The sequence below is a fragment of the Paramormyrops kingsleyae genome, chromosome 2 (assembly GCF_048594095.1).
Source record: "Paramormyrops kingsleyae isolate MSU_618 chromosome 2, PKINGS_0.4, whole genome shotgun sequence".
NCBI lineage: Eukaryota > Metazoa > Chordata > Actinopteri > Osteoglossiformes > Mormyridae > Paramormyrops > Paramormyrops kingsleyae.
In genome coordinates, this window is record NC_132798.1 from 23410500 (window position 1) to 23424643 (window position 14144).

Consider the following 14144-nt stretch of genomic DNA (forward strand, 5'->3'; position numbering starts at 1 on the left):
GCAGATAGTGTGACTCACCAGTCATCATGTGGACCCCCTTAAATAACAGGCCAAGTGAAAAAGTTCCATTATTACCAATGAAGAAATATAGAAACTTATTTCCAAAAGATATAGGAACGGACAATAAGCATCCATCCATCTTCTAATTGCTTTTCACTGATAAACATTAGATGGTCAGTTGGACAATTAAGACTGGGAGCAGAGCCTCCTAACCGGGCACAATTTGCCTAGCTTTCAATAACTCTATAATGAAATACAGTTCTAAGCCTGAGACCATTGCACTAGTCACACCGAGATCATTCAAATGAGATTAAACACTCGTACGTACACCACCTGCAGTCACACAACTCTTTCTCACATCTAAACATTATGAATGGACTATGTGTAACCTGGGTAAAAGAAAGATGGTGAGAAAAGAAGGACAGAGGAAGGGATGGAATTTCTGACCAGAGTATCTGTGTAAACAGGCCAGTGAATCACTTCTCACATGGTAATGAACCCGATAGACATGCCAGAGTGGCTCACTGGAGCCAACTTGACCCAAATCCGGAAATATAACCGTTTAAAGGAACCTCAGTCAAAGACTTAAATGTGCTGCATGTCATGTTTACGTTACGTGACTCCAGGTAAAAGGTCTTTTTGAAAGAATTACACATGAGTCTCTCCAAAAGTCTCTGTCAGTCATACAAATGGGAAACTTATGTTTCAAATAAGTTAGTAGGTAAGATGTATATCTATTTGAATCTCTGTTTTATATCTCTGTGTCTGAGTTCAAGGTAGGTCAGATCCATTTTGCATGCTGCATCCATCCACCCATCCATTTTGTGAAATCACTTATCCTATTCAGGGTTGCGGGGGGTCCGGAGTCTATCCCAGAGGCTATGGGTGCAAGGCAGGGAACAACCCTGGATACGCCAACCCATCACAGGGCACACTCACACACCATTCACTCTCTCTCTCTCTCTCTCTCTCACACACACACACACACGTGGTTTTGGACTGTGCGGGGAAACCAGAGTACCCAGAGGAAACCCCACAATGACATGGAGAGAACATGCAAACTCCACACACACGGAACCCTGGCGGAGACTTGAACCCAGGCACGCTGCATCTGTTTTGGAAAATTAAAAGTGACTGTGAGTTACAAATAAACTGAGTGATAGGGTTACAATCTTGCGCCACCTGTGTCTCACCCCTGGGAATTACATATTGCCTTTGAGTTAATGAGCTGCAGGTGAGTATTTCTGAGAAAAGACTCAATCCCCCAAAATCACGTGCTGGAAGTTTGCCAGCTGTTCTTTAGAAATTTATGCAACTACACTTCCTCTCTGGCTGACTCATTGCAAAGAGACAACTTGCTCTGTTTCTCTGAAGATTCATTTAGAGACCAGTACATATTAGGTCAAACAGCTGTGAGCAGCACCGTGCTCTACTATATTGGTTCACTTATTAACCTTAGGAAATATATGCTTCCTGTTGTTTTTCCCTTACATACCCCTTCAGGAAGGTGTGCGTATGTGTCTGTTTGTACATGTTCTAGGTCAATTTTTATGGGCATGATGCATGTAGATAGTGAGAATAATTGATTACAGATAAGAGCAGGAAGGGGATGGAAAAGGATAAAGATGTGTGTGTGAGATTCATATCATTCCAAAATTCAAATTCAATTCAAAATTCACTGGTGACCTCTGTGAGTCAGAGGACAGTCAACATGCTTTGTATCTGTGTGGTTTAAAGCCACAGACAACAGATACAGCAGGGTTGTCAACTTTGGTGAGCTGGCTGGCCTTAGATTTTCATTTCTAGACAAGTCTTTACACACGCATTTACAATGTATGTTACAGTTTTATCACCTTGCAAATTGTCCGTACGGTTTTCAAACTACTCCAACGCTTTTAATGTAGCTAATTTTAGGTTTATAATGGAATAATATAGATTTGCTGTAAGATTTCTTGAATGAGTGTAAGAGTCAGAAGGCATGAGAGTTGGAAACCCTGATACAGTCTGGAACACACACAGTCACTGAGGGAATATAAACACTGCTGTGATGAAATATTTGCCCCCTTCCTAATTTCCTATATTTTTACTTATCCTTAACACTTAACTGTGTCTGATTACCAAACGAATTTAGTTTCATACAAAGGACAACTTTTAAATTCTGTTTTGTCTCGTAATACAAAGCAGCAAGACCAAATATGACCACTTTTGATCTGCTTGCCATTTTTGCCTAAAAACAAATGCTTGTGTTATTAAAAACTACATTATATATGATTATATTCTACATTTATTACAGCCAAACACATCTTGGAGCTCCGAGAAACCACCTTCTCTTACATATCCCTCCTTCCCGCCCTCCCCCTCCCCCTCTGCAGCCTCAAAAATTATATTTGTGTTTTTCCACACTCACACCCCGTCCTGCTCATGCTCTGACTGCATGTCATCCATATACAAGGCAAACTATTTTACAGTCTTGCATAATCTTGTATAATTGAACATAAACACCTGTGAAATATAACAAAAAATACATCTCTGTCGGTAGGATGCGGGCTAGTGGTGTCCCTGGTGTGGGATCGTTTATTGAGCATTGGTCATGTAAAGCAGCACAAACTGAGATGCCTTGAGTCCTGTTAGCTGTTTCTGAGGTGAGTGACGCTAGAGCAAGTGCACCGCAGCGGCATGAGTGTACATTTAAATTCATTAATTGGGACTAAGTGCAATAAGAAATGCTGCCTAGTGCTCCGTCTGTATTGCTTGGTTTCTGGTCACTTGGTGTTCTGTTATAGTCAGTAATTTGGTGCTTATTTGTTTTTTTTTTGTAGTATTCGGCTACGTGACACGGTTGCTCAAGGGAGGGTGTAAATATTCTTTAGCATAGCTGCTAACACTGCTGTTCTTACAGTTACATCTGGTAAGTTTGACAGGACAGAATGTTTATTATTGTCATGTTTATGGACATGACATACTGTATGTTTGCTCATATTCTTTCTATGTGCTGTGTTAACATCAAACATTAGCCGAATTATTATTTACTTGCATAAATTTGCATTACAAATACATTCCATTCCACTAATCTATAGCTCTTTTTTAAGTTGGAGGTTGGAACTTTTCAAGTTTCAAGTTATCAGGAATGCATCAATAAATCGCTACATGCAATACTATTAAGTAAGGAATAATTGACGACGGGCCGTTGAATTATTAGAAAAATAATGCACACCCGAGGTGGTGAAGCGGCCACGACGCGCAGGTTAATTTGTTTTATGTATTTTTACTTTATATTTTGTATTAATAATTTTTATATGAATATTTTTGAGTTGTGGAACGGATCATATGAGTTTCCATTATTTCTAATGGGAAAATTCGCCTTGATATACAAGTGCTTTGGATTACAAGCATGTTTCCGGAACGAATTATGCTCGTAAACCAAGGTACCACTGTATACTTATAACAGCTCCCAAAGTTCTTTATTTGGTACAGAAAACATACGCCCGACTGATGTTGAAGTTTATTCCGTCTTTATTCTTCCAAACACCGTGAAAAACTATAAAATAAACATTATTAAACTCCTGCATTGCATTTAATCTTACAAACATCCTAAAAGATCCACAATATTACCGCTAAACAGCAGCTCATACATCACCACAATTCCAAACACTTATGGGGTCATTGATTGTATCTGTGGTGAGTGGACAATTATTCCATAAATTATTTCATAAAAGAAAGTTCTCAATGAGGTGTCATCTAATCTTCCTGCAGCCTTTGTTAAGACAGAGCTCAACACACTCCTGACTGTCCATATTTGGCGCTCCCAAACGCCTCCCATATGGCTTGCTTCAGGAACATTCATCAGGAAGTCACACTGTTTCGTTGCGAGGTATGTAGTGATTCTCACTTTGTCCAATTCCAATAGTGCCTTTTCCAGCTCATTTTTTGCCCCAACAAAATTCGTACCTTGATCTGATCTAATCTGTCTCACAGCACCCCTAATGGCTATGAAACATCTCAAAGCATTTAAAAACGCATCGGTCGTGAGATCCTCCAACATTTCAATATGGATGCCTCTGGAACATAGATATGTGAACAACAACCCATACCTCTTGAATTCCTTCTGACCTTGTTTTGTGAAAAAGAGGTCAAAACGGTCAATTCCAATATATGAAAATGGGGGTGAGGGATCTACCCACTCAACAGGCAGGTCTGACATATGCTGTTCTTCGGTTGGTCTGCGCAACTTCCTGCAAGTTACGCAGCATTTAATATGCTTATCCACCGGCTCTGAGCCCGTTCAATGTTTGGCCTCTGCCTTGGTGCTCAGTTTTCCTGTGACAGTGGTCAAGAATTAGTTGTGTGACAATGCCTTCTGCAGGAAGAATTACAGGATGTTTTAACTCAAAGGATGCAGAAGACCTTTTCAACCTTCCTCCAACTCTCAAGTAGTCCATTTACAAGGAAGGGATGAAGTTGGTAAAACTTGTGAGTTTTTGGCAATTTTGGAGATTTTTCTCTAAACCATTTCAGTTCTTCTTCAAAAGACTCCCTTTGAGCTATCCTGATAATAATAGTTTCAGGTCACGAGGGAGCGGTTCATCCCACCCTATGCTACGTTTGCACATTTCTTGTAGCACTCTTTTCCCGAGCAAAATGTAGGGAGAAAGAAATCCCAAGGGATCATACACACTTGCAAATACTGACAGAATTCCACGTCAGGTGACAGCTCTTTCATTAAGAACAACGTTGAATGTAAACATATCTGTCTGTACATTCCACTGTACTCCCAGTACATTCTGCATTAAAGACTCACTGTAGTTCAAATCTACATCCTTTACAGCACTGGCACATTGACTTTCGGGAACTGCATCCAAGACATCTTTGTTATTAGGCAGAAATTTGTGTAAACGTAGAGTACCTTTAGCGCGTACCTTTTGTGCCTCACTGATAAGCTGTTTGGCTGCCTCAACTGAATCAATACTGATAAGCCCATCATCCATTTTTTTGCAAATGAAGCTTGCTGCCAAGGGATAGTCCCTCTCATGTTTACTGGCAAGGTATTTAATGCCGTAGTTGGCACATCCAGGAGATGATGCAGCCCCAAACATGTGCACTCGCATGCGATACTCCTTGATTTCACTTTCTGTAATCCCATTTTCCCACCAAAGGAACTTCAGAAAATCTCAATCTTCTGGGTAAACATGAAAACGGTGGAACATTTTCTCCACATCACAGGTTATTGCAATTTGATGCTCACGAAATCTACACAGCACCCCAGTGAGGGTATTCATCAAATCAGTTAGTATAATGGCAATTAATACAAAACTCTGGTGCTACTTTGTTTTTGCATGATTTTCCAACACTGCTTTTCCTTCATATGTAACTGAAATTGTGGCTGGGCACAAAATACGAGTGATGGAGACGAGGGAGGGGGGTATTCCACAAAGCAGTGTTTTTCCATTAGCCAGATAACTTAAGCCAGATATAAGGAATGTCCAATAGGAAGGTCGCTTACCTCTCTTATATTCGACAGTTTTCATGTTTGGCTTAAGTTATCCAGTTAATTGGGACATCATGCTTTTGTGCAATATCTTGCAAATCTCTTTGGTTGTGCCTTATCCATTTTCGCCCCCTCTGAGTTGCACGTTGTAACTCACTTTCTCTTTGACGTGGTTGTGGATGTGCACGGCAGACTGACAGCTAGGTAATACGGTAAATTTCATATTTCTGCTAATCAAATGAAAGTCTAATCAAGGTCAATCGTCGTGTGTTTTACTCGTTTTAAACCATTTACGGACGCAGGATGGGCTACCTGAAGCTACTCAAGTCTGCATAGAAAACATGACGGGAAAAAGAAAGTCTTGTTCTCTCAGTGACAAGTATAGACTCATCATAACTTATGACAAACCGTCAAAAGCGAGCCACCGAGATGCGAAATTACAATAAGCCCTTTGATATAACACAATGTTGCGAAACTGCGCTGTTTAAATACAATTGAATACTAAATACTATACTGTATTATAGTGTATTTGAATTTTACACAGTTCAGTCAATTTAATTTGTACAGTACTGTAATTTGAAAAGAGTTTGAAACAGCTGTACTGTATTTTGAAATCGTCAATAAAATTAATTACTTTATATTGTAATAAATATACAAATGTCAATGGTAATCTGCCTGACACATAAAAAAATTGGTAATAGTCATCATCGGCTTATAGTGAACAATTTGTGATTAATTGGTTTCCACTGTATATGTATATTCCAGGATTTGAAACTGGAATGCTATTCACATTGCTGCAGAATTTCTGAATTAGATCCTTGGTGTTTATAATCATATTTGGGTGCTATGGAGGCTCTGTGATTAACACTGTAGCCTCCCAAGTCCAGTGTTGTAGGTTCAGTTCCTTTCTCTGGCTCTGTGTGTATGGAAAGCTTGTATGTTCACTCCATGTTTGTGCCCTGTGATGGGCTGGTTGTTCCGCACTGTCCCCTGTTTTACTGTGAGCCTGTTATGGGCAGAAGAGCAGCAGCATGGTTTGAGTGGTGCTCAATGAGTAAGGATGCTGTGCTTGGGATCAGGTGGTCACTGGTTCAAATCTCAGCATGATTTCACTGCGGTGGCATGGTGGTTAGTACTGTTGCCTCACGCCTCTGGAACCAGCGTTCAAGGCTGCACCACAGCTCTGTGGGTGTGGAGTTTGCATGTTCTACCTGTGTGTGCTTTTCTCCTTGTGGCATTTCCTCCAGGTACTCTGCCACCCCCACCCCCCACACACATACACACAATCCAAAAACATGCCAAAGTTAATTGGAGTCACCAAATTTTCTGTCGCAGTGAATAAATGGTGTGCAAGTGTGTCCTATGATGGATTGTTGTTCCCTGCCTTGTGCCTGTAGCCTCCAGGATAGGTTCCGGACCCCTGTGACCTTCAATAGGACAAGCTGTTACAGAAATGGATGGATGGATTGCACTCTTGAGCCCCTCAGCAAGGCCCTTGATGTCCAATTACTCAAGTGACCAACCCTTCAAATGTATGTTGAATTGGATGAAAGCATCTGCTAAGTAAATATTTGCCATATCAATGAACAATCACATATTGAGAAAACATTGCATAAAATATCGCCAATATAACAATGACCACTAGTGGCCATAAGAATTCTATGAGTTTTGCTTATACAGGGACCTTAAGGAATTGCTTTGTAATAGCTTCAGTATGCCTGTCCAGCACAGATATTAACACATACTGTAGCATGGCATAAACAACATGTTTATCAATATTCTGTTATACAAAAACATAGGAATAAGGTACAAGAAGATACTCTTGGTTGCAAAATGATGGATGTAGCAAAATTTAATTTCTAAGAATTCTAGAGCAGAGGAACGAGAACCATGCGATTTTTGTCTTATTGGTACCTCTATTCTAAAGTTAATTCAGTTTTAATTCCTAGTAGTTCTCATCCTAATTTTGGAAAAATCTGGGAAAGAAAATGCTGCATACTGTACATCTGCACATCTGGCCTGTATACAGGGAGTGGAAAAAATAACAGCAGTTCTGTCTTATTAGTTATTTTAAGTCGCTTTTGATAAAAGCATCACAGAAATGTGCTAAATGTAATGTGAGTTCTGTTGCTATACACCTATACATGACCTGAAAATTGTCACTTTTAGGGTTTTATCAAGTGCTTTATGTTGATTATATAATAACAGAAATGTAATTACATTGATTTAAACCAGGAAATATTTTGAATAGTTTATCAATTTACTTTCTCCATTTTACAGTAAATTTATTCATCATTTTGCATGTAATCACAGACAGTTTTGTAATATATATTCAGAATTCTATATCATAAAGTAGTATACATGTCACTTCAGACTTTGCTCAGAGTACTGTGGTGCATGTGGCCTGCATTCTCGTGAGGAGGAAATTCTTGTTAGTAGTGTAATGTTCTAAATGCTCATTTGGTTCAGGTTAGTGTGATGGACAGATGAGCACTGCTCTGTTAAAAGAGTTGGCAACTTTTCTGACACGTGGCAGGGTGTACGTATTCCATTCTTTTTGCAGAATTTAGCCTCTCTAACTCTAGTAATTAAGCAATTGCTAATAAGGTAATAACTAATTGAGCACTTCTTATTGCAACTGTGAAAACACTCTCATTGGCTGCTGATTATCATAAACTCTGCTAATTTGAAAGTTAATGCTATTAACCTGTTGACCTGGTCGACGGACATCAATTCATAGTGGCCATTAAATGGATCAAGGTTATAGCCATCAGAGGATATGCCTTGGCGTCTGCGTGACTGTAGCTTCATGGGCGTGTGTATATGTTCAGGTATGACGTTCAGTTGATCGCTTGTCTCACCACTTTTGATTCATATTTGCCATTGCCTGGTTGCAAGCCCAGTTCTTTAAATAGAGGTACCCCCTCCCCATCTTTACATTTGCAGCGTGGTGCTTTCCAAACCTCACTGGCGATGAACTCTGAAATCTAAATGCATTTACCCTTAAAGTGATGCCCATCAGTCATGGCATAGATCTTTGTTGGCCGTAGGTGTGGCTTGTGTCAAATCCTTTCCACAAACAGTTGCTGGGAGGGGCAGCTGTGTTGAGTCTCTGACTGCCATTCATCCCTCTTCTCGAATGCATGGTCATGTTCACAGGTCACTGACTAATGACTGTACCCCCAGATCTCAGGCATTCTTTAGCCTAATCAGAGGTCTTTATTAATGTCAGGGTGATTAGCAGACACTCATTAACCTTAAGTGACTGTATGGTGCCCATGTCACTCTCTTCAGCACAGAGCAGAGTATAAATGGTTCCACAGTGAGACGAAGACCCTCACACATTTCCTCTATCAAGCTCTAGCTCACTCTGCCCATCCAAGACCTCTGCACACGGTAAGTCTCTCCTATTATGATTATTATTTCTTCTTTCAGCCATTTCACTTATTCAAACTAATGTTATGTCCATGTTACAAGCTGTCTGACCATGTTAGTTTTACTGTCTGCCTGAAGGATTTCATGCTAGAATTCCTTAAGTACATTTTATTCAGATTTTGATCAACGAGGATAAAAAGGGCTACTTTATTTGGTCTCACATGATTGTATTTCTTACCTTCTAAGCCACAGGACTGAATAATCATGTCACATTCCAGCAACAGAATAAGCACCTTGTGCTACACTTCTGTCTTTCCTTTCATCACATCCTCCTCTTCTCTCTCCTCTTTACCGCCCTTCTTTTTGACACAGATGTCCGGAGCCACTGTGTCGGTATGCCTGCTGAGCCTGTTGTCTGTCTCCATGGCCTGCTACATCTCCAACTGCCCCATCGGGGGAAAAAGGTCTCTGTTGGACTTTCCGTCACGCAGGGTAGGAGCCCGTCTAGACCAGCCACTTTCCGCACCTTCTTGCTGTATTTGTCAGTTGCTGGGACTCTTTCAATTTAAATGCGACTTAATACAATAACATTATATTTGGCTGTTAAATCAAAGAAATGCTTTGTCAGAGAGAACACAGCGCCTGCTGAACGATTAATGAACAATAATCATTGTTTTTCTCATTGGTTTTCTTAAATCTTTTTTGCCAGTGTTCGACATGTGGCCCCGGGGCCAGGGGCCGCTGCTTTGGCCCCAGCATCTGCTGTGGGGAGGGGATGGGCTGCTACGTGGGCTCCCCGGAGACGGTGCGCTGCCTGGAGGAGAACTACCTGCCGAGTCCCTGCAAGGCTGGAGGGAAGGTGTGCGGCGCCGAGGGCGGGCGCTGTGCCGCTTCGGGCATCTGCTGTGACACAGGTCAGTGCAGGTACCAAGTGACTCACTCAGTACTGCACCATATGCATTTAGTACTGCATCCTTTAGCAGTATTTTCTTGCGTTTTACTTTGTAATGACCAAAGCCTGTCTGACCATAGCTTGTCATAGTTATCCCCATACGATTCTTTCCTAATACAGAGAGCTGCACCGTTGACCAGTCTTGCATGGACGGAGATGGTGATGACAGTCAAGTTGGCCGCACCGAGAACGGCGGCCCCAACCTTGACGGAGACGTCTTCATGAGACTTCTCCACCTAACTGGCCGCACTCCTCCCCAGGGTCTCCCCCAGTAGGATTTTCCAGTAGCTGAGATGGTGTGGTTGTATAGGACTGGGATGAAAAAACAAAGAGATTGGTGCTGATTTGCCCCAAAATCTTACATGCTTCTTCTAAGCACTTCATCCCAGGACATGTCGAGCCTTTCAGGATGTGAAACACCTGTACATTGACTTTATACTACAATCTAATATAAATATCTGTGTATAAAATGGCTTGTAATCATCTGCTAATCTATTGTAAACATCGATTTACTGTAAAAAATATCTATGTGATTAATAAAGCTATTGAGATCTTCTCTGTGGTTCAGAATTGTGTTAGATATACTTCAACGTGAGATTGACTCAAAATCAGATTTATAATTCAGTCTGATGTCATAGGCTCTCACTAGTTACTAGAGCTATGAGTTTTCAAGTCTGACACTCAAACCATAACAGGATATAAAAATACATACTCTAAAAGGACTTACCAAAATACCAATATGTTTATTCTCTTTTCACTACATTTTCAAAGAAAGTCGCATGCAGGGCAGTTTAATTCAGATAATAAAAAAAGTTCAGAAAAAATGTCCTTTCTCTTTCGTAAGCCTGACCCTAACTCGACAAAGGCTGTTGTCTTTTATGATGCGTTCTCTGTAATTTGGTGTGTTAGTGAGTCCAAAGACATGGGCACCTCTCATCTGTTTCTTTTACTATGTAACAGTCTCACCTTAGAGACATAAGACACTTAGATGGCAACCTAAAAAAAGACCAACCCAGAGAAGGATGCTGCTGTCTTTACAGGTTTTCAAAATGCTGTTTTCCTTAGAGTTGCTGTTTTCAACTGATCTGCCCAAAACCACAGCAACATGGGGATAAGGATTGGCTTATCTGGCAGGTAAACCATATAATTTTAACAAAGGATAAAATCAGAGTCGCCACATTTCTGTCAGGCCCTTGAGCAAGGCCCTTAACCCCCCGGGAAATGCTCTGGGGAGCCGGACAAAGAGCTGAGCCTGCACTGTCAGCCCAAGCTTCAGGTTCACCTGTGTATGTCTTCAGCGGCAGAACGAGATGGGACACGTGAACTCCAACACATTCTAATGTGCTTGTGGAACTGGCAAATAAAGTTGAATTTCATATAACAACCCTTAACCAATAGAGCCCCAGTTCCTGTCCTTGACATTAATCTTATCTATTGGCCGCCGGTGATTAGAATTACATTCAGAGACAGATACCAAAGTAAAAATGAGGCAAATTCTACCTGAGGCTTATGCACACTCAGTCTAGCTACAGATGGGTCTGGGGTCGTTAGGGCAATCTAGCACATTTTCGGCAAGGTGCATGTATCTACAGAACACCACTGAACTGTCCGTGTTTATCACACTTGTAAGCTATTGCCCCTTCCGCAAGATTCAAGATTCTTTAATTGTCACATGCAGTGAAATGTATCCTGAACCACGCATTTGAGTAGTTATAAAGTGTATGAAAAAAATAAAAAGGAGAAATAAATAAAAATGTTAAAATAGAACTGAATATAATACAGATTTGAAACAGATTTACAGATGTGCGATATGCAGTTATAAGTTATAAAGTTATATTTAAAGTACATTGTGTGGAATGATGACGATTAGAATGAGACCCTGAGATGGTTGCTGTCCAGTATAGTATAAAAGTACTATAATAATATACTATAACACCGTGTAGAGAGAGGGGGGGGGGGGGCGTGTCCTGATTGAGGAGTCGAATGGCCTGGGGATAAAAACTCCTTCTGAGTCTTTCTGTCTTGGCCATGATGTTGCGGAACCTTCTGCCTGATTGCAGAAGCTAAAATAGTTGAAGTAGAAATAGAGAAGGTCAGAGTCCAGGGAACAAAACTTCTGATAGGAAGCTTATCTGTACAAGCAATGGAATGTCAGCAGTAGCATGTCATCATCTTTATGGGGGAAGATAAAGGCTTGATAATTGTACATTACTTAATATAAACCATAACCATGTCATCAATTTCCTATGACTATAAAAGGTAAATTGATCAGTACTTGAGTATAGATGGGAGTTTTGACCAGACTGAGAAAGCATATAGTATAAAAATAACAAATTACATAATTAAAACTAGCTGCTTATATTTTTGTGCAACAATGTTAGCTTTAATGGTTTCAGGAAGTTTAAAGACAACTAGTAACAAATGGGGCTGCAAATACAAACACAGTAATGGCCAACTGCCACTTGACTTGTACGTATAACTGAGAGCACTCACTGGGCCTAGTGCTCAGCCATAAATTTGTTACCCCATTTTTTTTTTCAAGGTAAAATGTCAAGCTGAAACAACTTTGTAAACTGATACTGTGTTATTTATTAAAACATAAATATTGATTAGTTCAATACAGGGGATGTATCAAACTTACCATGAGCAGCGTAACCATTAAAACAGTCCCACAGTGAACCCTGGGTGTTTCATGGCGGTACCCAATCAACTGGCAGTTGACTACTGCTTCAGGATGGGGGTGGGGTTGTATTATCGGAGTGCTGACAGGGGGACAGTGTGGTTAATTAAAATGTGCTGTGAATTTCTGTTAATTAGTGATTTTTTTTTTTACTGTCAAATGTGTTTTATTATTTATTATAAAATAAATACATTTTTTGGAATTCCTGTGGTCCTCCAACCAGTGGGTTTTGATGGTACCTCACAATAACTAAAAGTATGATGATAACTCAAGACATTAAGCCTTTTCACTGGGTTTACAACAAATTTAGAGCAGATATGAAAATCTGCATAACCTAAAAGGTGCTCATTGTGTTGACCTCTTGTCTAACTAAGATTATTAGCATTACGTTAAATTGGTTAACAGGACACGTTTTAATGTCTTACAACAAACAAAATAGCTGGAGTGTTACAGGAGTCGGTCACAAGACCCCTGAAGTGTGGAAACACTCTTGATTCAAATGTGCAGATCTGGACTGAAGATCTCAGATGTTAGCTAAGCTAAGGCTGGCTGGGGCAGCTGCCTGTGCTGTGGAATGCGGCTCATGAGATCACCTGAGAGGCGCCTTCACGGGAACATGTTGAACTTCGCTCCAAGTAGGAGATGCAGCGTCAACCCTGGCCAACCAGAGCATCAACCCTGGCCATCAGAGTAGGGTCACAGCTAGTATTTCTGGGGCCCCACGAACAGAGGGGCAGGGTAGGGGGGTCCCTGCCATAGAAATTGCTGTGCAGGGGTCCCATGGTATAATTTCTGTAGTGGGTGCATAATGGTTCCCTAGTGTGAACATGATCATTTTTCATGTTCCAGGTCCCCTTCAATCTGCCAGACCAGGTCAGGCTTTCTGAATCTGATTTATACAGATTTGGTAGTTAACATGGATTACATTAAGTTCGAGTTAAATTTCGAGTAAAGCAGCATGAGCATGGACGGCTTCCTGCCAAGGGAGTCACGGGGCGATCACAATAAAAAGAAGAAGAAGGAAAAAAAGGAATGGTACTTTTGCGCAATCGGTTTTGATATCATTCATTTGCGCGTCAACTCAATGATGTCATGTCACCGTGTGGGTCAGAGTGAGTGCTTGTTTGTCACTTGACACGTGAGGGAGAGGGCAGGGGTAGGCTGACCTCGGATTTCCGCACTACAGCGGGTGCAACGGGGGGGGAGAGAGAGAAGGGGGATCACATAGCGTACCGCTTTATACTATACTATCGCAGATAGTGAAACCACAGTAAGAAATGTTACCAAATAAGCCACAATTCATTTATAATGAAGTGAATATGTAAATTTATGGACATAATTGGTTGTGGGGTGTGTGAATTCGTTAATAACATAAAACCTGTTTGCGCACCACCAAGGTGAACCATGTAATTGCGGGGCAGATTTCATACGATGATGTAATTGATGACTTTGCATCAAGGAAGGCAGGAAAGGTCAGGTTTTAAATGACATTTGTATGACATTTATGTGTCTGTGTGTTTGTGTGTGTTTGTAGTGTAATAAGTTATCTTCTGTATTCTTTAAGTGTATTATGCTATTTATAGATTTGTGTGATAAGAATTTATTTGTATATGTATATTATTTTTTCCAGTCTCGTCAATTTATTTTTGCTA

General features: G+C 40.6%; 1 protein-coding gene across 1 annotated transcript; it reads left to right on the top strand.

Moving 5' to 3' along the window:
- Nucleotides 1–8826: 8826 nt before the first annotated feature.
- On the top strand, nt 8827–10368 carry LOC111839274 (isotocin-neurophysin IT 1-like). The gene is made up of 4 exons (XM_023803024.1): nt 8827–8881; nt 9233–9352; nt 9570–9774; nt 9933–10368. Exons 2-4 carry the CDS (start codon nt 9233–9235, stop codon nt 10085–10087), a joined length of 480 nt encoding a protein of 159 aa, XP_023658792.1. The 5' UTR covers nt 8827–8881; the 3' UTR covers nt 10088–10368.
- The last annotated feature ends 3776 nt before the right edge of the window (nt 10369–14144 follow it).

What these genes read in the sequence shown, in the direction of transcription:
- LOC111839274 (XM_023803024.1), top strand. Translation starts at nt 9,233, where the DNA reads ATGTCCGGAGCCACTGTGTCGGTATGCCTGCTGAGCCTGTTGTCTGTC. An exon ending in TGGACTTTCCGTCACGCAGG is followed by an intron (nt 9,353 to 9,569) that starts GTAGGAGCCCGT and finishes CTTTTTTGCCAG; the next exon opens with TGTTCGACATGTGGCCCCGG. An exon ending in GGGCATCTGCTGTGACACAG is followed by an intron (nt 9,775 to 9,932) that starts GTCAGTGCAGGT and finishes TTCCTAATACAG; the next exon opens with AGAGCTGCACCGTTGACCAG.